General features: G+C 38.9%; 1 protein-coding gene across 1 annotated transcript in view; it reads left to right on the top strand.

The window, feature by feature from the left end:
* Positions 1 to 204: 204 nt before the first annotated feature.
* GRID2 (glutamate receptor, ionotropic, delta 2) overlaps positions 205 to 25,749 on the top strand; it is a gene marked incomplete at its 5' end in the record, with an annotated part of 135,075 nt that continues 109,530 nt past the window's right edge. Inside the window, 2 exons of the mRNA XM_008936944.1 lie at positions 205 to 402; positions 9,354 to 9,666. Coding sequence (XP_008935192.1) covers positions 205 to 402; positions 9,354 to 9,666 — 511 coding nt within the window. The remainder of the gene's footprint in view (positions 403 to 9,353; positions 9,667 to 25,749) is intronic.

Here is a 25,749-nt window from a genome sequence, read left to right as displayed (position 1 = left end):
ATAAAGAATAAAATTTCTCTGTTGAAGTAAATACATAACAGAATTTCTCATCATTCAAGAAGCACTGCTAGCAAAGTGTTGTTGGAACATTTTGTATAAACAGTATTTAAATAGTTCCTCCTTTACTTTTAAAAAAAAACCCCAGCACTCAAATGTGGCATGTCATTGCTTTACTAACAGTTGCCTCCTTGATTTTCTATTTAGGAAGAACCCTTTGTCATGGTGTCTGAAAATGTTCTGGGAAAACCAAAGAAGTATCAGGGCTTCTCAATAGATGTGTTGGAAGCCTTGGCCACTTACCTCGGCTTTAAATATGAAATTTATGTTGCACCGGATCACAAATACGGGAGTCCTCAGGATGATGGGTCGTGGAACGGACTGATAGGAGAACTGGTATTCAAGGTAAGGTTATTAATAACTTACTAAGTAAAGTCATGTGACAAAGCTAAATAATAAATCATATATTATGGTCTACATCAGCCTTTTTTAATGAGTCATCGATAGCACTTTGTTCAGTGTGCATTGCCACCGTTTGATAGCATGTCCCGCTGCATTGGGCGGTAAAGAAAAAACTGGAAACAGGGCTTGATGGTAACTATTTTAAAAGCAGGGCAATCTCTTTTTTCCAACCAAAGTACAGCAGTATGAGATCTGAATACTGTCAAATAATGGGATGCACAGCATCCCAATTAATTTGGCAAGACCTGACACAAATGAGTTGAAGAGGCTGTTTGAAAGAGGAAAAATTGGTGTTGCGGTAATTAGCAATACATTACATAAATAATGTATAGCACTTAGAAAAATGTTGGCGTGATGAATACATGAAGTACATAATCAACACTAAATGTTTTATTGATATATAATAATGCTTACATTATGTAGATGTATGAATCGAGTGAGGTAGTCTCTATTCTGTAATTAATAAACTATTTAATCTACTTAATTTTATATTAAATGTTCAATATTGTACCATAAATAAGTTAAAACAAATAAATGTGCTATATTTTTTTTTCCCACTCTTCACATCTTACCTGCTTGCAGTTTTTCCCACTGAGAGAGAAAGGACTATGCATACTATTCTGCTTACATCTCAGTTGTGCCATGAACATGGGGTTTTTTTTGTTGTTAACCTGTAGATTAAGACTTTGGGGTTTTTTTCCCCTTAAATAACTGCAGTAGATAACTTATTGGTTGTTTTTGGAAGTGCTTTTCCAAATCTGTAGGTGGAATATGATAGTCACAGCAAAGAATAAGGAGCAGTGTGGTCAGATACAGGACCTAATCATTAAATACTCCAGCTAAAAGTTAGCAATATGCCAGAAAATAAGTTTTGTAGTAAAGAGGGAAGAAAGGGGAAGAAACTAATTAAAATAAAATATACTTTAAAAAATTGTGGTAGCTTTAACCTATTCTGCCTTCCTGAGCAGTAGAAGGCCTACTGGAATGGAAAGCAACCACACATGCCATACCTGTGGCGTGGGTCATACGTCTACACTGTCATAGTCAATGTCCTTTGCCACCTCCCTGTGTCCTTACAAAGCTGGAAGGTGGAAGGCTGTGATCATAGATAGTAAGCTGGAGCCACTTGAAAAAGTATGGTTTTTTTCCACCTGGTAAACTTTAAGAACTAAAAATTCCTCATCTGCTTAGAAGAAGACATAACACTACAATGGCCTGTTGATTATTTTTTTTACCTTTTTATTTTTTTCCATAAATCTGATGTTATGCTATACCCTGCTCTACAGTACTCAGCACAGGACTACTCAGGCCACCGCATAACATTCAGAGGGGTCTTAGTCCTAGATGGTTCTGGTGATGCAAGTGGGCCTGGAATATGTTTTATTTATCTGAAATGATTTATTCATAAGGCAGAACTCATAACAACTGAAATCAAATGGTTCACTGTAAAATATGTATGGCATTCTTGTCCTTTTAGTAGGCCATCTAATTCTAATAACAAGGTTAAGGTGGTAACCACCTAGATCTGTAACCAGATGCCGTGGGTGGAACAGATTTACTTATCTGCTATAATTTTGCTGTAAATGAGTCTTGGTGAATATGAAATCTTTCTGTACAGCTAGAAAGTAGAAGAGTTAACGGAACTGCATTACGAATTTAAAAAAAAAAAAAAATATGGTTTCCCAATATCATGGAAGCATATAATTTGTTATCTTTCTTACCCTTTATATAATTAGCAATAAAGGTTCACTTTGTCTTCCTCTCCCATTCTCTGTCTCTCTTAAGGAAAAAGAGAACCTCTGGGCGAGCAGCCAGTGTAAATCTACCCCTTACCAAGTCCAAGCTGTTCTTGAAAGGCTGCTTTCTTATTTAGCACGAACAGAGTTCTGCTTCCAGAACTCAAATATCTATCTGCTTGGCAACTTTGTAAGGGAAAGTAAAGGCGCAGAGAACAGTTTTAAATTAAAGGTCTAACCTGTTTAAAACAGAGTGTTTCCTTGTTTTCCCAACCAAGTCTTACATGATAGTCTGGCCAAGACGTGGAAGAAATCCAGAAACAGAGGGAATGCTCTTTGCCTGTTAGTGCCTGAGCCAGAAATGAGTTGAGAACAATGTATTTCTCCAAAAGACAGGTCCCACTCAAGGGTAATGGAAAATAGCTGCCACCTTTTTTTGAGTTCATCTCATTGAGAAGGATGTTTGTGGCCACTACATAAGTGCCATATGAAATGGCAGTTATTGTAGCCAGCACATAATTTCTGTGTTCAAGATCAATATCTGCTGTTTGTGTTAACCTGATGCAGCACGCATCGGGCTCCGCTGCATGTCCTGGTATCAGTGAGAGCAGTCACGGGCTGCTCTCATTTTCAGCAGCCCTACTTGAGCTGCAATGCAGGGCAGAAGCCCAGCAGTGCCAACTACATGTCTTAGGTCCACAGCTGGCCTCTCTGGCTTGACATTGTGCCAAGTTCACTCAGTTCTAGCTTTGAAGACAAAGTCCCTGTTGGCTCCTAAAATAGGAGCTGGAATCAGCAGATCAAAGCCACTGTTCTTTAATTTGAATTCGGAAACTGATTCAAGCTTCCCTTCCTTTGATTGTCAAGACCTATATTAGGTACAACTGTCTTCTGTACACCTTCTCCTCTCCACGTAAACTGAATTTTAACCATGCTATGGAAAGCTTTGTGTTTGCTGAGAGCCTGAACCAAAAGGAGGAGCAGAAATGCTCTTTGAGAGAAGCATGTGGTGCCTTGCCCCTCTCCTGTCAAATGACCACAATTTTCAGTGCATCCTGCAGAGGTTCAGCTCACAAACAGGGTTAGTTCAGAGAGCAGCAGCTTTCTGCAGAGAGGCTAAAACCATCTCAGGGGAACTGAACTTTGCCGCAAATCTTTCTCCTGCTGTTCATTATCTGTATGTTTTCACAACACTTCATTGAGTTGACCTCGAGTCCACAATACCAGAGGGATGAGCCCATCTGACAGGCAAGAGAAGTGGCTAATGCCACTTCTGTGAGAGAACACTAGGTTTTCCATCATGGCTTGGGACTTTCTGGTGATATTCACATCCATCAATCATTATTTCATCATGCTACCTTGATTTCTAGGATCTATTTTTTTGGCCAGTGAGAAGCCATTAGGAAGCAAATAGCATAGGGAGAACTACCTGATTCCACTTAGGTCCACCAGAAAAGAAAAACTAAATATATGCCTAAACATTTCTAAGAGAAACTGCAAGCCAAGTAGAAGCTTCTTATCAAACTCTTTTTTAGATGTATCTTCCTAAGGGAAGTAGCAAAAGGAGGAAGAGAGCATACAGGGGGGGACAAAGTGAAAAGGAAAAAATAGTAGCTGAGTAAAAGGAGAATTATTTGATGTTTCTGTGTTAACTTGAGCAAAACCTCAATTTCTCTGGTTATTTTTTTTGTGTCCATATTAATAACTGTGTAACATGTGGGACTGTGGTTTATTGCCTCCAGCATTTATTGAAACTTGATTTAACATTGAAAATGGATAAAATGGAAGGCCTCATGAGAAGTTTTCCCTGTACTTGATCATGAACCACAGGGATTACCATAATATTGCTTTCTGTGTGTAAAAGATGTGCTTACTTAAGCAGTAGCATAGGGGCATTTCAGGGATTTCTAGTCTTTGCTGATGTGCTGATCCTGTGACACCAGTACTTGCTATCAGACCCATTTGGTCGTTTATTTTTCATTTTCTGATTCTGGTAATGTTGCTCTACAGTGACCTCAGGACAACTGCTGCTAGGGAATATAAATTCCCAACCAGGTCATGTAAAGAAAAATAATCATAGAATCACAAGGTTTTGGTTGGAAGAGACTTTAAAGATCATCTAGTTCTTACCCCCCTGCCACTGGCAGGGACACTTTTCACTAGATTGCTCAAAGCCCCATCCAACCTGGTCTTGAACACTTCCAAGGATGAGGCATCCACAACCTCTCCAGGCAACCTGTTGCAGTGTTTCACCACCCTCATTAAAAAAAATGTCTTCCTTACGTCTAGTCTAAATTTACCCTCTTTTAGTTTAGAACCATAAACCCTTGTCGTATCCCTACAGGCCCTGCTAAAAAATTTATCTTCATCTTTCTTAGAAGTCAATTCCAAGTATTGAAGGGCTGCAGTAAGGTCTTCCCAGAGCCTTCTCTTCTCCAGGCTGAACAACCCCAACTCTCTCAGCCTGTTCTCACAGAAGAGATGTTCCATCCTTCTGATAATTTTTGTGGCCTTCCTCTGGACCCATTCCAACAGGTCCATGTTGTTTCTTGCGCTGAGGACTCCAGAACTGGACACAGTACTCCAGGTGGGATCTCACCAGAGTGGAGGAGAGCAGCAGAAGCACCCCCTTCAACCTGCTGGTCATGCTTCTTTCGATGCAGCCCAGGTTGCCATTGGCTTTCTGGGCTGCAAACACACGTTTCTGGGGCATGTTGAGCTTTAATGCCCCCTGTGGTTTTTTTCAGTCAGTTTCAGAATTCACTGTTTCATTCATCAGAAGCATGTTAGACATATAAGGTGCTGATAGCTCATTGTTTTGGGCACTGCAAAGACTTAGTGGAGAGCTTTACATGTTTATAATTCAGATTGGCAGCTTTACATCTAAATATTGACATAACTGCAAGCGTTTGCCTTTCTATCTCAGAAGCACTAAGTGAACCTTGATATCTTCAAACTGGTGTCTTCTCTGATCCTATCTGACATATTAATGACAAGCATTTATTTTTTTTTCATCTTCCAATTTGCATGTAAGTTGATGGAATCTATTTGTAATTAAGAGTGCTCACTGTCAGTAGATCTACTATAAAGCTTAAGCTTCGGTTTCTATAAAGTACTAAACATACAGTTTTCTGGAAAATAATGTTTATGATTCAATTTAGCAAGTTAAGAATATGAGGTGTCATATTCAAGTGTAGTTTATTTTTGTTTTCAACAGTTAAACACAGGATTACTGAGAATTCAGGACATCTCTCTCTCCTTTCTGTTTTTTACTTTACTGCCACTCTTTAATCTCAAAACAAAATTATATCACGATTGCTGCTTCATTATTATTGCTGCACTACTCAGACTCAACAGCAATAAAACTGGGAGCAGCACACCAACGTTTCAGGGATGGTCTGCTAGTGAGTTCCTTTGGTGTGCCATCTCAGGGGAGGAAGAAGGTGGAGATCCATATAGAAGCAATGATCATGAGGTCAATGTGTTGGAAGCCACAGAAACTCCTGAGAATGGTCATGTAGGATTTAGGACTTCTCCCCCTAAAATATGTAATCAGGATCAATGGTCCAACTGAAGTGCATCTAACACCAACGCATACCACATGGGCAACAAAACTGGAGGAACTGGAAGCCACTGAACAGCAAGAAAACTATGACATAGTTGCCATTATGGAAACACAGTGGGATGACTCACAACTGGAGTGCTACACTGGATAGCTATAAACTCTTCAGAAGGGATAGGCAAGGAAGGAGAGGTGACAGGGTAGCCTTCTATGTTATGGAGTGTCCTGACTGTCTAGAGATTAATGATGGTGACAACAGGGTTGTTTATGGGTAACAATCAGGGAGACAACCAACAAGGCTGATATCATGGTAGGAGTCTGTTACAGACTGCCCAACCAGGATGAGAAGGTAGATGGAATATCTATCCTACAAGCAGCTGGGAGAAGTCTTACTATCACTACCCCTTGTTCTCCTGTGGGACTTCAACTTACCAAATGTCTGCTGCAAGTATAATACAGCAGAGAGGAAACAGTCCAAGAGGTTCCTGGAGTGAGTGGAAGATAATTTCCTCACGCATCTGGAGAGCAAAACAACAAGGGAAAGTACCTTTCTGGACATGGTGTTCCCAAACAGAAGGACTTGTGAGTGATGTGGTGGCTGGAGGCTGTCTTTGGCATAGTGATCACAAAATTGCTTGAATTTTTGATTCTTGGAGAAGTAAGGAGGGAGGTCAGCAGAACTGCCACCTTAGATTTCCAGAGGGCAGACTTTGACCTGTTCAGGAACCTGGTGGACAGAGTCCCTTGGGAGGCAGTCCTGAAGGGCAAAGGACTCCAGGAAGGCTGGACATTCCTCAGGAGTGAAGTCTTAACAGCACAGGATCAGACTGTCCAGGTTTAGTCTGGAGAAAAGAAGTCTGAGGGGAGACCTTATCTGTCTCTACAACTATTTGAAAGAAGGTTGTGAAGGGGAGACCTTATCTGTCTCTACAACTATTTGAAAGAAGGTTGTGAGTGCTGGTCTCTTGTCACAAGTAACAAGTCATAGGACAAATGGAAATGGCCAGGGAGGTCTAGGTTGGAAATTATGAAAAAAATTCTTTACTGAAAGAGTTGTTTAAGAGTGGAACAGGCTGCCCAGGGAAGTGATGGAGTCACCATCCCTGGAGGTATTTAAAGGATGTGTAGATTAGGTGCTTAGGGATTGATTCAGCAATAGACTTGGCAGTGTTAGGTTGATGGTTGGGCTCAATGATCTCGAAGGTCTTTTCCAACCTGAATGGTTCTATGACACAGGAAGTGCAACATTTCCATTAAGACAACGTTGTTCCTCTGTCATAGCTGGCTGATAACCAGAAAGGAGTCATAATGCTGGGGAATTTAGAGAGACTGCTCCCCAGAGATGTAAAATAGAAGCAGTACTTCCACAAATACCACATACTGGTTTTTTTCATGCAATTCCCTTCAGTATATTTCATGGAACAATAAGTTTCTCTTTTAAAAAAAGGAGAAAAAGGCAGGAAAAAAAAAATTATTGGTCATTCAGTCCTCCAATAATCTTTCATTTGGAAAAAGTATCTTCTCTTATGTATATTGCTTTTCAGTGCAGAATCTTTAAACATCTTACAAATACATCTTGAATTAACAACTCATGATAATCTAGTGTGTTAAGGAAGTATTTTAGTGGTATGCTGATAATTATTAACACAGCTAAAGTTAAACAGCAGAGACTAGGTCTAGGACTTTTTGTTTTAATGCATCCTCATTTACCTTGAATTTCTATTTCACTTTTTCATATACATTCAGGAAAAAGCAAAAACAAAACCACAACCCTTTTCATTAAATGTAACCATATTTTCCTGTTTGACAGCTATTGATATAGGGCATTGGACTTCAATGTTTCTGAATTATTTTTAAAACACATTTATATTTACAACTGTGGAAAACGGTTCAAATGATGACTGTTTTGCAACTTGCTCACTGAAGCTAGGACTTAACCATTAACAGATACTGTGAATCATTACAGTCACTTCATGTTCAGAAGTTTGATAATCAAAGGATAGAGACTCAGATGATCTGAATGTTTCCATGGATAATTCTGCTGAAATTTTTACTTGGATTACTGGCTGAGTTTGCTGCCACCCGTGGGCAAAGGGAAGTTAAATCATCACTCTCAAAAAATTGTTAGGAAGGAACGTAAGGTGAATTCATGCAGCCGTGCTTTCAGCTGTGCACATCTACACAGCTTCATTTAAGACACTGGAGAATCTAACCCACAAATTAAAGCTGAGGCACTAATTCATCACTTTTAAGCAAGTCGGTATTTTCAAGCACTGTTCTGTTCAAATCATCAGGCCTTCAGGTATCTTCCATCTTTTCCTCAAGCCAGTGAACAATTAATGTAAAATAATGTCATTTAAACCTAAGTCTTAAGTGCACTGTGATGAAAAGTGTAATTGTACCATGGGTTGTAGAGTGTTTTGCAGGTGGTATTAAAAGAGCCCAGATGATTTCAAACTTTGATTCTAATCAGTTTCAGATGCTACACCTTCCCACTTAATATTTCATACCCCATTTTTGGGAGCTAGTAATCCCTACCTTCTTTGGGCAAGAAGAAAGAAATTCAAGAGAAGTAATAAAATTTGACACAGTACTTTCAAGCCTTCGTGCTCTCCTCAACCCCTTCCAAAGAACCACACGCTGCTTTAGGCAGAACAGAAAAGTATTAAACTAGCAGCAGATTAAACTGTTTTAAGTACTCTTTCTTGGGTTAAAACATCTAGAATTTACAGTCTTTTTGTTCAGTGTTTGGGCTTTTTAAAATGGTGTTAATATGTCTGCTTTAAATACCCTTTTTGTTTTCACTGCAGTTCTAATTGTACCTGTGAAAAATAAAATAGCACCTGCTGTAGTTGTGCCTTGTGTCTCTGGAGACCTAATATCCAGACATGCTGTGAAATACAGTGATTAGATCAAGGAATCTTATTCATCCTCTTCTTATCTGAAACGGGTTCTTTAAATTACAAAAACAATGTCAATGGCACAAAGCAAGTCCAAGGTAGCTGCAGGACAGGTTGGCATAGACAGGTGTTGTTTAGCAGGAGGACATAGAGGAATTAATAGTAAAAGAACTGCATGGAATATCTGCTTGTCTGCAGCCAAAATGGATGTTTTTCAGAATTTCAAGTGCCCCCAGTTCAGTGGCCCCTTGTCATCATCATCATCATGTCATCAAAATGTTGGCTATCATGTGGCTGTGTCAGGCAGCTAATTTCCTCTGATCGGAAATGCTGTACACAATGTCTGCCTTTTGCCACAATGGCAACGATGGCTTCAGTAAGCCAGGCTGAGAAAAATGACCACAAGTGGATTTCCTCCAGCTATTATCTGTATTTGAAGTAGTTTGATTCCTTGGAAAATAACAACATGGAGAGCTAATATGCTCGGGTCCACCAAATGAGGTTTGCTTACAGAAAATAAGACACATGGTACAGCTATTCTGTTCAAGCCCCAGTCACATTTCTGTGTACACATATATAATGTTTAAGACGTTGGCCTTGGCATATGCTTCTCCATAACTTTAACTGCTATAAATCACAGAGGAATGAAGATCTTTTCCTGCTTATGCATGTTATTCTGTCTCACTTTTTCCTCAGAGAGCTGACATAGGGATCTCTGCCCTAACCATCACCCCGGACAGGGAAAACGTGGTGGACTTTACAACGCGTTACATGGACTACTCAGTGGGCGTGCTGCTTCGAAAGGCGGAGAAGACAGTGGACATGTTTGCCTGCTTGGCACCATTTGACCTCTCTCTGTGGGCATGCATAGCTGGCACTGTGCTGTTAGTAGGGCTACTGGTCTACCTCTTGAACTGGCTCAACCCCCCACGCCTTCAGATGGGATCCATGACCTCCACAACCCTCTACAACTCCATGTGGTTTGTGTACGGATCCTTTGTGCAACAAGGTAAGAGACAGAGGGACATTCTGCCTCCAAGAGAAAACCTATATATCCTTCCTATTGCTAGAGAGACCTTCTTCTTCCCTGTCTTCCTCCCACAGCCCAGCGAGGGACTAGAAGCACAGGAAAGCCTTGTGCTATAAGGTTTCTAAGATATTTGGCTGCCCAGTGTGGAAACCATGAGCAGTTTGGAGCACTACATGCTAGCTTTTTTTTATTTCTAGTGGTCTATTTAGAGAGAGATGATACTTCTCAGGGGGAAGTGTTTCCATCATCTGCTGGAGAATTATTCATAGTTTGTGAGTCTTGTGTTCTTATGCAAAAGACAGATAATGTTGGGATTTGGCTTTTGAACTAAGTTTACACCAGTCACCAGTGCTAAGTGACATAATTGTTTCTGATATTCTTTTCTCCCTCATTTGATTTATCTCAATTTTCCTATAAAGTGTTTAGTCCTAACCTTCTCTGGCCTTCCTGGATGCTTTCTCAATCCCCTCTAGCATCTGGTGCAGTCCAGGCTCTTCCACAATTCTGTATATAGTCCCTAGTCCTTCACATTCTACCTCTTCTGGCAGAGCTTTAACCATGCGTCCTAAAGGCATCAGGGACTACAGATCTTGGCTTGGTATATACTACTTAAAATTCTAGTCTACAAATTAGGGTTGTAATGCAAAGTGGAATAAGAAAACACAGCTTCATATGAGAACAAAGAAGATTTAGTTAATAACACCTGACAACAAAGCAGAACGAGTACCTTCTGGCACATCCATGTAATTGTTTGTCAGTCACTCCTGGCACTGCAGGCACACCTATTTGTAACTGCGTGGAGCATCTGCTCTACAAATAGCCACGGTCACTGCAGCCTCAAAACTGCCAGATAGTTTTTGGGTTTTCAGTGTGAATTTGGATGGAATGCTATAGGGAAAAGCGTCGTATTTATGTAACACTGGCAACAGGTAATTTAGAAATGACGTTATTTCCTGTTAAGAAACAATCAGATGACATTCATAACAGCTAAAGCTATGCAGGAAAATCAAATGTGAAACTTCTAGAAGAGAAAAAAGCTAAATTAATGCCACCATCCAAAAAAAAGAAGAAAAGCTCAAGTTGAGAATTTCCGTAGAGATTTGGTTTTAAACAGATCGACTTCAAGAGATCACTTTTAAAATTACCATTTGCATTAAGCAGTGATGGCCAGCTGAGGAAAACTGAAGAGAGTGTTTCAGGCTTGTTGGGATTATTTTTTTAAAGAAAACTAAAGACTTCAGAGCCAGCTGAGAGCTAAAAAAGTTTTTTGAATGTATGTTGGTTGGTTTATAAAGTTTTCTTTCTGTCCAAAATATTCCCAATGTAACTGTTTAGGGAATCCAACTGTGAGAGAGCAGTTGGTCCGTTACAGAATGAGACTCATTACATCTGTCTGCCTGTTAGGTTAAAACTTGTGAATTAGTTTCTTTACTGCATGAATGCAAGTAATTTTACATAGGTTTATTGCTTAGTATTAGCCTTAGCATCCCTGCTGTACTTCCAACATCATTAGTCCTTAAAAGCTTTATAGGAGACTGCTCAGCAAAGGTTTAAAGGAGGTAAAGCTAGTTTAATCACTTCAGTCTCATGAATTATTAGCTGAATTGTCTGCCTTATGTCTGTCCAAATATGCCTGTGTTGCCTGGTGTCCTGAAGTTTCCTAAGTCATAGGTCCAGAGTAGTAGTCCTCAAGGGAGTCCAATAAATGCTCAGTTAGCTTATAAAGAAAAGGGTTTTTTGACCAGTCAGTGAAACTGAGTGCTTAAATGGAAGCCTTGAATTAAGCATGAAGATGGGGAAGAAATTAGATGAAAAGAAATGGAAACAGATGACAAAACAGAAAAATTTACTAGAAAAAGCAAAAAAAGGAATTTGCTCAAGGAAATCTGCAACTGCTTCCCATGGTAAAGAGGGTCATGAGGTGTAGCTCAGTAAAACTTGCTGATGGGACATGGCAACTGGGAGCACCAAAACTGTTGTGTGACTTCAGAAGAAGAAACTCACAGAATGTGAAAGGTTAGAGGCATTCATTTACAGAGAGAGAGATCTTACTACTCTACCAAGTGGATTTTCAGCACAATTCTTTAGAATCCACTAGAAAAATTTAAAATATTCACTTGATTCCTACTGAATGAGGGAAAACTACAGATAAACAATGAGCAAGATAGCCCTTCATTTGCTAGAAGGAAAAATGACACAAATTTAATAGGATTCATACAGAAATATATGAAGGTTACAGGCCAGTTTAAACATAAAGACTGGAAAGACCTCAGAAATTCAGTGCAAAAGAATAAGAGATCCATCTCTAATGTTAGCCTGTATTTCACATTCAATTTGAATATTAAAAAACCTATATTAGCTGAAGTGTTGCTGTTCACTAACCCTTGTGAATACAGGCAAATGAAAGTAATTCCTATTGATAGGCCAACTGGCTATTGTGGTAATTTTGATTCTGTTTTCACTCATCAGCTCTTCATTCAGCAGAAAAACTCTGCAGGTTTTATTTGGCTTGGAATAGCAAATCTGTTGCTATTAATTGTGATTGGCATATCTTAAGTGTGGCAGCATGGGGCATTTCAAATACTGTCACATTCACTTAAGGAGTCTTTCAGCTGCTGATTTAAAACATGTCAAGGTACTCATTTCTTTTATCAAAACATACAGCCAAAGATGCTTTTATATCCTGCACTGATGGAGACAAAGCAGCATGAACTGGGGATTGCTAGTGCTTTGAGAGTGCTGGATTCTTTGTTTGGGGCTAGTGAGCAAGTCCTGGTGCCCTCTTCTCTTTCTTCCCTCCAGCTAGAAGGAAGATTTACAAACACAGAGGCTGGCTTCAGACCTGCCACGGCTCTGAAGACAAAAGAGGCTTTTGGTGCAAAAATACAGTTGCTCTTTAAGGCAACTCATAACCTATTTTGATTGAAACACAAAGGACTTCTTTTGCTTGTTTCTTCTAAAATAGTTAAAAACTCTGCAGACTGCAGCAGGGAGCTTCAGTCCACTGTGTCCTAGACTATAATTTATTTCTTTTCATATTTTCTTTCAGCCTCTGATGTTCTAAACTAATTCTATTAATAAGTTTTAACCTTTTGCAATTTTTGAAACATCAGAGAAACATACTGTGTTATTGTCTGTAAACTAGAATTGACACAGACCAGTCCAATAGTTTTTAAGGCAGGTCTGTGTTTGCTGTCATACTCGGTTGCAAAATTTAAGTATTTTAAGTTGTTTCCTTACAGGTAGACTGAAACTTAATATTACTGCTTCTTATATCATTTAAATTTAGGTCTTGAATTTGGCTTTTGATTTTTTTTGCCCTGATGTTGAAGTGAACAGCAAGTCCATTTTAAGACTCTCGTAATATAGAGGTGTATTTTCTTTCAGCGGAAGGATGACACTGAAGACCTTCATTTACACAAAAAAAACAATGGCCAATACATTGAAATGCTTTGTCTTACTATGCAATATGCTGTGATCACTAAGAAGGCAGAGACTTTTTGATGATCTTGACCATACACTGCTGTGGATTGTATTAAAAACAAGTGCTTCTAACTGAACTATTAATTCAGGCATGAGTAGTTCAGATAACATCTGCTATCTCTGAGTTTACATTGAGGAAACTTGTAGATTCAGCCTATGGAGGATTTCAGTTATGTTTAAGTTTAGTGTTATGGTTTCTGGATTTGTTCTTTTCTACTTGCTCATCTTAGAAAACTAAGTGGGAAAAGCTCTCTATTTTGCTTCTTTTCAAAATTATCTTTTGCCAGTTAAGCAAAAAATGTTGTTAAGTTTTCCTTTTCAGTGAGTTTCTCTATTTTTTCCTTCCATATTTCCCCTTGGCTTCTCAATCCACTCCTCACAGGTTTTGCTTTCTGCCTGCTTCATGCTGCAGCTGGTGGTCACCATTCCTGTAGCATTCTTCTTGGATATCTCTTGTAAGCCCACTGGTCCTGCTGTTCCTGCTCTTCCCCATTGACTTCACTCCTCCCCAGGTCTCAATTATTATTTATTCAACGAAGCTCAACACAGAGAATTGTAAAGTCCATCCCTTGTGAGGAACAGCACCGTGAACCTGTGCATGCTGGAGGCCACCCAGCTGACTGAGCACTGGCACAGGTTTCCCAGGGAGGCTGTGGAGTCTCTAACCTTGGACAAATTCAAAAGCCATCTGGATGTAGTCCTAGGCAACTGGTGCTTGGTGGTTTTGTTCGGACAAGATGGCTTTCAGAGGTATATCTTCCTACCTCAAGTAGTCTGAGAGATATCTTATAATGCTATATTGTATTTTCTCAGCTTTTGTGCTTTTCTGTACAAACACATTTTTCTTTCTCTTCAGCTCTGGTTCCCTCAAATTTTTTGCTGTTCCCTCAAATTTTGCCCTCATTGAAACATGCCAATGTTGGAAACCTGCCATAGGAGCAGGGACTGAAAGGCTATCTATCTCAGAGGACAAATTTGGTTTACTAAAAACTTTACTAAGAGCTACTGAGATTAACTGCAATCAGCTCACTGCAATGGAACAATGTCAATTTATACTTGCTGAGAACCCAGTTTAAACTCCTGAAGATTTTCTGTTAGTTTCCTACTACTTTATGGGCTACTGTTATGAAATACTGTAGAGAGTAATCTGCTCTCTCCATTTCTGGAGAAAACCAATGATTTAAGACACAGAAGTTGGGGGTTTAGTTACTCCCAACCCTTTTTGTATTATAGACCATTTTTTGAGACAGGTGAAAAGCTGCATAATTGTTAATTTCAGAGGAATGTTCTAGAGGATTTTATTTTAAGAGCAGCCTCTCAAATTTTGCATAAGTGATAAGCTTAGTTTAATAGAGGTCAACTGAATGCAGACAATGATGTTCTACAGAAAATATCAAGTTTTTATATTTAATATGAAAGACACGGTAGAAAGACTTTCTCACTTCCCCACTCTGTTCATTTTACTCTGACTTTTTTTCGGTAAGAGGAGATAGTTCTGAACTGGCCGGGGGAGGTTTAGATTGGCTGTTAGGAAAAATTTCTTCACAGAAAAGGTTGTAAGGTACTGGAACAGGCTACCCATAGAAGTGGTGGAGTCACCATGCCTGGAGAAGTTTGAAAGACATGTGTATGTGGTGCTTAGGGGCATGGTTTAGTGGTGACCTGTCAGTGCTGGATTAATGGCTGAACTTCATGATCTTGGTCTCTTCAACCAGAACTATTCTATGATTTTTAGATTACACAAGATGCAGGGCTCTGTTTCACTTGGAAATATCTATAAGAAAGAGAAACAAGCAGATGATTGTTTTTTGCTAGAACAGGTTATATCTCTAAAATGGCTGAATTGTTCAAGATTTATTCACTTCTCAGTGATTGCAACAAAACAAACATTCATTATAATATTGTAAATAAGGTTTGACCATAGGCTAGGGGGTGCTTGAACTATTATCTGCAAAAATATTATTTTTTTCAGAAATCTGAATACTCTTCCTTAGTGTGGCAAAGTTTTGAAATTAATTATCTGAAAGCATCACTGGTGGACCATTTTTTTTTTTATCCTCTTATCTTTTGGTTAATTTAAAATGCTGGTCACAATTAAAGGTTTTGATTGGTCATCAGTGGTGTCAGTAATGACCAATTACTTTCATAATGCCCAGTAAATGAGCAAATCTTACTGTTTGCCTTGTTTAAATTTCATTTCATAAGAGCAATAAAATAGACTCCCAGCCTTGGCACTTCTAAGTCATTACGGTACTTCTCGGATGGTTAAAGCTGCTCAGTATTCTCAGTCTTATTCCTTGTATTACCACCCAAGGCGTGATATAATCCTCCTGAAACGCACAGCCTGGAGTGTGCTGTTGCTTAATAAATGACTCCATCTTGCTTATCTCACTCTCCGCATCAGGAAACCATTATGCTGTAACAACCTATTTTCTTAGTGACATTTTCTCTTAATTAACTGTACACCAGTCTCTGTGTATTTAATATTCAAAGGAAAACTCTAAAAGCATGTAAAAAAAAAAAAAAAAGTTAGAAATCAATTATCTCTTCACATGTGATATTTAGTGGTGAAACCTAACAATTTTTTAAGTATAGAAAATCAAAAAGATCCAGTATAAAGGCTTTAGGACTAAGACCTGTTTCTTAATTTGGACTCTGCATCTGATGTGGTGGGTGACCATAGAAATTTCATTTAGTATCTTGTATACCAGTTCTCAGTTGTAAAATGGAGATATTACCTATGTTCTCTCATAAAAACATGGTTTATATCTTCTGATAGAAAGCAAAACTTAAATGCCAGTCTCATTAATTAACAATTTTTATTGCTCTTCAAACTAATGCCAGGTCTTGACATATTTCTGAAACAAGTGAAAGAGACTTGCTGAACCTAAAATGCACAGAATCAAGCTGGGAAAATGAAAAATACTTAGGAGACAAACCAGTCTCCATGTTTTTTTAGCATATACACCAGCAGGTGTATTTGTGACACCATAGTTCCACCTTTAAACATGAAATCCTCAAATTCTCATTACATTATATTAAATCTAGGCTTACGTATTAGCATGTATATGTACCTTCATAAAGTCATCTCTCTGAAAGAGGTACTGCAGCCCAGTGATACCCACAAGTCTTTTCAGCTTCTCTTAGTGTTTCAGACAGCCCTATTGACAGCATCAAAAAATAACTAAATTTTGTCAGTTGTATCCTATGTCTCAAATGTGTTTGGAAACCAGAAGTGATCACTGCCACTGACAACATATACTGAGAATTATTGTTATGTTTACAGTACACATTTGCAAATGTTGGATGTAGCTTTATGTGCTTACCACTTTCAGAAGTTTAGATTATCTCTTTTTGAAAATGTAATTCTAAGGAATAATCATACTCCAAGTAAAATGTTCAGTAGTGTGGGCATTTGTTTGCAGCAGTGTGATATCACTAGCATTAAACTGCCAGGGGATATGCTTGGATTTTCCCCTAAATTGAAGCTAAGACTGAGGCAGTTCTTAGAGGCATCTGAAATAATGGATTTCTATATCTTGTGTGCACCTGCTTGCTTGAGTAATAGCACTGGGTACATGAAGCAGTATATTTAGAGATGTGTCTGACACACCTTCTGTGAGGAAATGGAAAATGAATGGCAGTGTGAAAGACCCAAAAATACCTTCATTCCTCTAGAACTAGCTGCAAGGCTGATTAATTGTGAGAAGATAATGTCTGGCTGGCTATAGTATAAATGCTTATCAAGACCAAATGAGGCAAAAAGGAAAGTAGAATTGGATATCTGTGGCATCTAGATATTTTTCTGTGTTCTTTCAAAAGCATCCTAAGGTGAAAGTTTTACTTAGAACAGTTTCTTTAGCTGTTATGATTTCTAGTATGACTATACATGATATTTGGGTAGAGAATGGCTAAATTAGATTCAGATTAATTAGTCAGTTTTGACTTTTCAGAGTTCCATCTGTATATACTGTATCTATTTGTTGAAATAAGGAACAACAATTTGGCAAGGAACTCATAGAATCATAGAATGGTTCGTGTTGGAAGGGACCTTAAAGATCGTCCAGTTCCAACCCCCCTGCCATGGGCAGGGACACCTCCCACTAGACCAGGTTGCGCAAGGCCCCATCCAACCTGGTCTTGAACACATCCAGTGATGGAGCATCCACAGCTTCCCTGGGCAACCTGTGCCAGTTACCACCCTCAGAATGAATAACTTCTTCCTTACACCTAATCTCAATCTGCCTTCTTCCAACCTGAACCCATTACTCCTCATCCTATGACTACAAGCCCTTGTAAAAAGTCCCTCCCCCTCTTGTAGGCCCCCTTCAGATACCGAAAGGCTGCAATAAGGTCTCCCAGGAGTCTTCTCTTCATCAGGCTGAACAACCTCAGCTCTCTCACCCTGTCCTTATAAGAGGGATGTTCCAGCCCTCTAATCATCTTCATGGCCCTCCTCTGGATACATTCCAACAGGTCCACGTCCTTCTTGTGCTGGGGGCTGCAGAGCTGGACACAGCACTCCAGGTGGGGTCTCATGAGAGCAGAGCAGAGGGGCAGAATCCTCTCCCTTGACCTGCTAGCCCTGCTTCTTTTGATGCACCCCAGGATATAGTTTGTTTTCTGGGCTGCACTCGCAAATTGTTGGCTCATGTTGAGCTTTTCGCCAACCAGCAACCCAAAGTCTTTCTCCTCAGGACTGCTCTCAATCTGTTCTTTCCCCAGCCTTTGTTTGTGCTTGGGATTGCCCCGGTCCAGGTGCAGGACCTTGCTCTTGGCCTTGTTGAACTTCTTGTGGTTGTCATGGGCCCACCTCTGAAGTCTATCCCTCTGGGTGGCATCCCTTCCCTTCAGCGTGTCGACTGCACCACACAGCTTGGTGTCTTCTGTAAATTGCTGAAGGTGCATTCAATTCCACTGACCATGTCACTGATAAAGATGTTAAACAGCACTGGTCCCAGCACCAATCCTGCAGAACACCACTCATCAGTGGTCTTCACTTGGACATTGAGCTGTTGACTGCAACTCTGAGTTTTGCTTAGATGAAGGACCACTCTCAGCAAGTATGGGAAGATGAGAGCTGTTGGGTTTTTTTATTACTATTTTTCATTTAGTCAGCCTCCCAGCGTGCATATTAAGGAGATGGCCTTCATTATAACAGCATCCTGGTGTAGGAATCTCCTGCTGCTTAATTTTTAATTCTTCCACTGTCAGTAGGAGAGGGGAGAGATCATAAACTAGGCCTTTACCTTTTCAGTGCTTTTAAGGTAGTGAGATGCTGTTGGGTTAAAAATGTGTGGTGCCTCATCTACCAGACAAAAGCAGAGATGAAGGAACATGTGATTTTGACTGAAGTGTGCTTCCCCCAACACTAGAATAGAATAAAGATAACAGTGAAGGGGAAAGATGGAAAGTCTTCTGCAAACAGGCTGTTAAGGAACAGTGGTTATAAATCTGTTGAGTAGGAGTGTTCGTTGTTCATGCTTGGATATACTTGCTAATAGAACATTTTTAGATATAAGCCTGTATTCCATTCTTACAACAGCTTATTTTATTTGAGATCTATCCCCAAAGAGGAAAATCCTCACTATCCAGTAAAGTCATCTTTGAAGTCACTTTTCTCTTCCAACAAATCTGACCTGTGATCTTAAGTAGGGTGATAGGTCATTTGCATCAGTAAAAAAGAGGTTATTCAACTTTCAAACATAAGCATTTTTATTAGTGATTTTCATCAATAAATGACCTTATAGCATTATTTTCAGTGAAATTTAAAAGGATGAGGGTTTTCTTCTTTTCTCTCTTCACTATGAGCTGTCATAGTACTACGTTACATCATCTGCATGTTAGAGGTCGCTTTGGTAATATTACAGGATGTACCTGAAGTGGAACTTTAGTCTGAATTTTATAATGTGTTTTTTAGGAACATAATTAGAACTCCAGCATTAGTGATGATTGCATTCTGTAAGGTTAGGAGTTCATTGCAAAGCAGCACTCTGAAAATTAAAGAATAACTAGAATTAGTGACATGAAAACTGAACTTAATCATCCAAGATGTCTGTGCTGAAGTAGTCAGGTGCCACTCTGTGATGATGGATGCCTGGCTATCTTGCAAGAGTGAATTTAGAAAACATCTCATAATACTTTGGAAGTTAAAACAAAAAACTATCTCCCAGAATATGTTCTCTTTAAAAAATTCCCTTCACTCTCAAAATCTGGAGTCACAGAACTGTGGAGAGGTTTAAAAAAAATATGATGGGGAAAAGTGCCTGTCAAAGGATGTGGAGTCTTTACTGGAATGATTGTCTTGATGGTCTTACTGAATCATCTTTGTTTTTTCTTGGTTCCTAGTTGCTCAATTTTAGCCAAAGGGCATCCTTCCTTCCTCGTGCTCCTAAAGACCTCCCTGACAGGCTCTTAACTAAAGCAGCACTTTAATACCTCATTAATGACTTGGTTCAGTTTCATGTTAATTGTATGTACAGATGGCCTGTTTTCAGTCCATTGTGCACAGTTCTTTTTGCCATCCCAGAAGGTACTATGTACAATACTGTCCATAGTCTATAGAAAGGCCACTGCTATGCAAACTGTGCGTGACAGTTAGGTTCTTAGCCACTAATGAATATGTACCATATCTTATAATTGTGGTTGATTGTTTGAGGTTTTAGAGTGTTTGAACCCAGACATTAGTAATAAGGAGACTGGATCTCAGCATCTCTTGAAATCTAATCAGAAGGTTGCCAGTGTGCAAGGTTATTTGTTAAGATCAAGTGCCAATACTCTCTGAAATAATAGCAAGCATACATCATTTTGATGCACCCACAGTGCCTGCAAATAGTGGCACACAGTCAGGTGCAATCTTAAAAATATTTGTCACAGAACTGCAGAAGAGGATCTCCAGAAGCTCCTTGGATTGGTTGCACATGCACGTTGAGCTCTAGTCTCTTTACCTCCACCTAGGTTTATGTTTGTCATTATGTCATGTAAAATTATTGTCCTGTGTGGTAAAAGAGGCAATAAAAGATTATCTGCTCACAGCTTCTTTTGAACAAACAGCTGTTGGTAAAATTGCTAGGCTTATTGCACAATTATTTATTATTAAGTAATTGAATTGTGCTGTATTTGGTAATCCCAGGATTAAATTGGAAACTCTGCTAAATCTTCTGATAAAACAATTCATTTCAGCAGCGTTGAATCTAGAGATTTTGGCCAGCTTATTCATTAGAGGTGGATACCAGGTCTCAGTGTTCCAATGTGGTCATAGTTATAGCAATTGGAAGGTTTACTTTCAAATATCAAGACTTGCACTATATTTCAGCATTTGGATATGTGTAGTATAAGTCTAGTAATGCTTCATCTAAGAGCCCCCAGTAACTTCTGCAAATACAAGTAGATGCTTCCATTTTCAACCTTTAGCTGAAGTGATTACTCTTCTTTTGTAATGACAGCAAAAGAGAAATGAAATACACTTTTATGATATGTTTTCCAGAACTTTTAGAAGCAAAGTCTATCAATCCCCTGTGTAATTATGTTGCACAAGCCACTACAATGGATTGACATTAAATTACTGCATGCTATTATTTGTAACATTTTCTTTTATCTATGATGTATTCTGATTTTCATTTGAAAGTGTCATATTTTGCTAGTTCCACAGAAAGATGGAATTTGACCACTGCAAAGTTGTTAATATCTGAAAGAAATAAATATATTTTGTGGGCCTAGAATTAAAAGCCAGGACTTAATTCCTATAGCTTTTGAATATTCATCCTGTAAATTCTACATCATAGAAATTGAAATCTGTTTAATGTATGTTGTTGAAATATCACCAACACCAGAAGGCAGGCCACAGCCATTTGCTACGTGGTGATATGACATGCTTCCCTTCCCCACTCTCACCTCTTTGTCAGCCTTTCAGCAAAACGGGTGGAAAGAAACGATTTACTGTTGGGAAAGGAATTATAAATATACTATAACTAATATGCTATGCTAACACAATTTTAATCAGGTAATTATTAAAGAACGGTTTGGCCTTTAAGGACATTGATTTAATGGGAATTAATTTAATGATTGAACACTGTTTGTGTAACATTATCATTGCTAGTGATGCAGAAAATTGGAATCTCAGCTCAGCTGAAAAGAAGTTAGACTTTCCATTATCACATTAGATCCCTTTCATCTGGAATGCAGTATTATTTGACCCTTTTTTATAGTTTCAGTACATATTTAAATGCTTAAGTTTTATCTAAAAATTCCTGAGGAGAAAAAGAAAGTAAAAATGTCAGTTTACGGGTCTCATTTTTAATCAGAGGTTTGAATTTCTGCTTAATATAGCCTTAAACAAAGTCCATTAGATTTTAATTTTGGCTTGCCATTGCTTCTCCCATGAAACAAATTTTCTGTTTTCATTCTCTGCTTTCTTCCCTGTGAACCTGATCATTATGTTTAGGATGAATCAGAGTTTGGTATATGGAATGGTTTTACAGCTATAGAAGAGCAGCAGCTTTAAAAATTAGTAGCAGACAGAGAGCTATCTAGATTATTCTGAGGCTGAATCCTACATGGTCTAGTTACAGCTTAGGAGTGATTTAAAAGAGGCTCTGGCCCATTCATTCTCAAAATGGAAACAACATTTTAGGAAGCCTGCATTGAGTACCTGAGGATTAAGACAGAGTTTAAGCTGACCTTTGTAGGTATAACTCCCATTTACCTAAAGGGATGTTGTATCTGGCTGCCCTCCTTGATTTGCCCTTAGTAGTGCTATTGTCATGAATTATCTTCCAACTTTACAAAGCCTCTAACTAATGCTGTCTGTAAATTAGATCCAGGGAGAAAAGCAGACCTCTGTATAAACAAGTGATTAGAAGCATGTAGTGAATAGCTGTGTCTGACAGACTTTTGCAGATAGATTGATTTTCAAACAAAATTTTAATCAAGGATGTTTGTAACAGTTCCTGCTGTATCTTGGCAGAGTTTTACAAGGGAGTCTGGTAGCCAGATGATTAGCCCTCTGTCACTAGAATGAAGCTGTTACAGTAGAAACAGCAAGCTGGGCAGTCTTGGTATTTGGAGACAGATAGAAAACTAATTTGACAGTAGAAGTAGCAGAGACTCAAACAGTCTGTAGGTTGCTAACCCAGTGGTGAGCCAACGCTGCAGTAGGCTGAAATGCTTTGCACTGGGTAGCAGTAGCCCGTTCCTTGGTGCTAGAGCATTGTCTAGCTTCAGAGAGGGGTGTTTCAAAGAACACAGCTGAGAATCCTGTGTTTCAAGCAAAATACTTTGTAAGTAATTTGGGCCATCTTTTGAATATTCCTATTTGTCCATCAGGTTATGCGTCAAGGCCCTCGGACCAGATTTATGAGCTGAGAACACTGGGCTGGAATGTGGTGAGGGCTTAGTGGCAGTGCCAGTGATCCTTGATAAGCACCAGCACTGAAATCTCAGCGTGGGTAATCTCTTCCTATTAATGAGGAAACAGAGCTGAGCAATGAGCCATAGCATGCAAGTCAAATGCCAAAGGCACATCCAAACATGCACAGCAGTAGCAAATGGAGGATTTTCAGAGGGAGTTTGCAAGATATGAAATATAACCTGGGGGAGATTCCTGGCCAGCAAGTAACCACGAGTGGCAGGGTAGCATAGTAAGCTCTCTTTGACACTGGAGTGGGCTCATGATTGTGCTCAGTCAGAGGTTGGAGGGAGCCTACGTCAACCTGCACAAGGTTGTGCATATACCCTCAGCTTAGCTGGCTTCCAGAGTTCTTGGCAAGTACCTATAAACACATATAAGATGCAGCTTTCCAAACTACTTTACAGTTTTCAGATGAATAGGAGTGATTTGAAATGACCCTGAAGGAAAAGAAAGATTGTCTCAGATATTCTTCATGTCACATAATGGAGGAAAATAAATGAGGTGAGCTTTCTTTTGTGGATCATTGCTTCCCTTCTGGGAGGGCAACAAGGGCAGTACTTCCCACCCAGCTGAAAGGAGACAGTCTTCCAGGGAGCAAGTGCAATGAGATTAGTCAGGGGGTCATTACACTAACAACAAATGGGAGAGAGTAAGTGATTGTTTAGTTCAGAAGAAAGACATTAAGGGTACAATAAAATTAATCAGGGCACCAAATTACAGAGTGAATACATTTTTTAATTGCCTATAGACCAGTGCAAGAAATCTGAGTAATAAAAAAGAACCATTGGAATTACCTACAAATACAGGTTTGGTCTTCATGGTGCTGCTAGAATCTAGCAGGGAATACAAAACTATGAAGTACTGAAAGACAGGTGGACAAGGTGGGCAAAAGAAGAAGGAGAGTGTCATTATGTCAAAATGTCATTAGGTGTTTCAGAGGCACTGAGAATTTGGAAAGAATTGATCTTGGTTTCTTGTGGACTGTGTGCTAATGGTGAGAGCACAAAATGAGATGGGAGTCAATGTCTGCTGTAGACCACCAAATTGCACTGGGGTAGAGCATGATTGGCTCCTCTAGTGCATATCTGTAATGTGTAAGGGAAAATGTGAGATATAATAGGGGCATTCAATCTGAATGCTGTATGGGTCAGATCTCAGGCTGCTGAAGCATCTTGAATGCTCATAGATGGCAGATGGATAAAAGAAGTAGCATTGATCACACCAAAGAGTTCCAAGCTACAAACTTCAGGGAAAATTACATGAGGAGCAAGTGTACTCATAGATGAGTCAGAGTTGAGAACAGGAAGGAGGGCTTTGAAAATTTTATTAGGAACTAAAGAAACCCTAATTATAATGGTGCTTTAGGTGAGGTGAAACCACTCAAAGTAGTTATGCCAGAAAGGCGATAAATATTTCTCTTGTGTTTATGAAAAAGCAAATTAAATACTTTCCATGTCAAGAGCAGCTCAAGAGTATGTTAAATGGCAGTTACTAGTGTCATATATTTTCAGATCATCAAATCCAAACAAATTTCACCCAATTTCACATTTTAGAAAGCTGACCAAAAAATCTAATGTAAAACCTAAAGACCAAACTGCACCTTCAGCTGAAGTGTTTCTTCCATTTTAATATACAGACGTAACAACTTCAAAGACTTCACAGAGAGTTGCTGAACAGTTCAAAAAGATACCACTGTTAAAAAGTCTGGTATTGAAGATATATATTTATGCAAAACACTAGTATTTCTCAAAGAGTACAACAGTCACTGTCCTTCAAAATATGCAGAGAAGGAGGAGGAAGGCTGTAGAAGTAAGGGGAGGAAAGGAAGCCAAAGCACTTCTATGTACACTAGTGGCACACAGAAAAATGCTTTATAATGTATTGCTGGGAGCTACACCTGAGCAGACACTGAATAGTACGTGGAGAGAGAGAATACTGCTGGAAGCTGATAGCAGAGGATGCATAAGGAGATTTTTCAGTATAGACAGAGATAGGACGTGTTTGGTTTGTCCCTTAAGCACAGTGTTCCCCATATAAAGGACTTGTGTTCAGCTAAAAGAATAGGCCCGCTATAAACTCAGAAGAGCTCTAATGCTGTTGAAGTGGGCATATGAAAATGTCTCCTCCATCAATTATTTACTAGGAAGACAGGCATCAAACATGTATCTAATATTCCAAATTTTAAGATTAAAGAATGCCAGTATGAATTTACAGTGCCTCCAGTGAATTGTTTTTATGGTAAATAGAAGACAATAAGCGTATTTCTAAATATTTCAACATTTTTAAGTTATTTAAATGTCTCTTCTGAAGTGATTTTTTATTTCTCATTTACTTCATGTTTATTTTTAGAAAACTAAAATGTGAGAATATCTTGCCAGTGAAAAACCCCTGCTAAACATGACTTTTACTATTTTAGTAAAAAAAAAAAAATAAATAAAATTTTTCCATTCCAATCCTACTCCTTACCGTGACCCGAAACAACAATTCCTATAGCTTACTACCTCATATATTCAGAATATAGTCACAGTATTAATAGCAATGGTAGTAGTAACGACTAGATGCAGTGCTCTGTCTTTAGGAAGTAAGACCTGAAAAAAAATGTTTCATGTGTGAAACAAAATATCTGGATGGAACTTTTCATATATATATATTAATCACTAAATTTTTATAAAAACAAAATGCTAGGGGAGAAGCAGGTGGTGTGGTGAATAAAAGCAATAGTTGGCTCTTGAACTTGTCCAGACTTTGTAGAATCTGGCTGCTAGCCCTGCCTCATGCTCAGTTTCTTCCCTACTCTCAATCCTCTGCAATCTGCCAATATTTGCAAGGCTAGGGAATTCAGCCACTGATTTACAAGCTTATTTGGAAGGTATTACTGATGCAAGGGGTTGAATTCTCCGGTTGAAGAATACATGTTATGCCTGCTGTGGTCAATGGGTGTTAACTTCAGCACACAATGTAGTATTGCAAACTGAGATTATGACGTGCCAGCTTATATGTTATGGAAATGAATACACTGTGCACAGTTCAAGGAAGAATTGAAAAGTATGGGTGAAAGAAAGGAAGAAAAATTTGTGGTGAGAGATTTTCCAACAACTTCCAAGCTGTATTTATTCTACAGCTGGTAGAAGTAGGTACAGGCTTCATTGACTGTAAAGTATTTTTTTTTT

This window comes from Merops nubicus, unplaced genomic scaffold (assembly GCF_000691845.1).
Source record: "Merops nubicus isolate BGI_N331 unplaced genomic scaffold, ASM69184v1 scaffold5163, whole genome shotgun sequence".
NCBI lineage: Eukaryota > Metazoa > Chordata > Aves > Coraciiformes > Meropidae > Merops > Merops nubicus.
The sequence above is the reverse complement of the archived record's forward strand: the minus strand, read 5'-3'. Positions and strand labels throughout refer to the sequence as shown.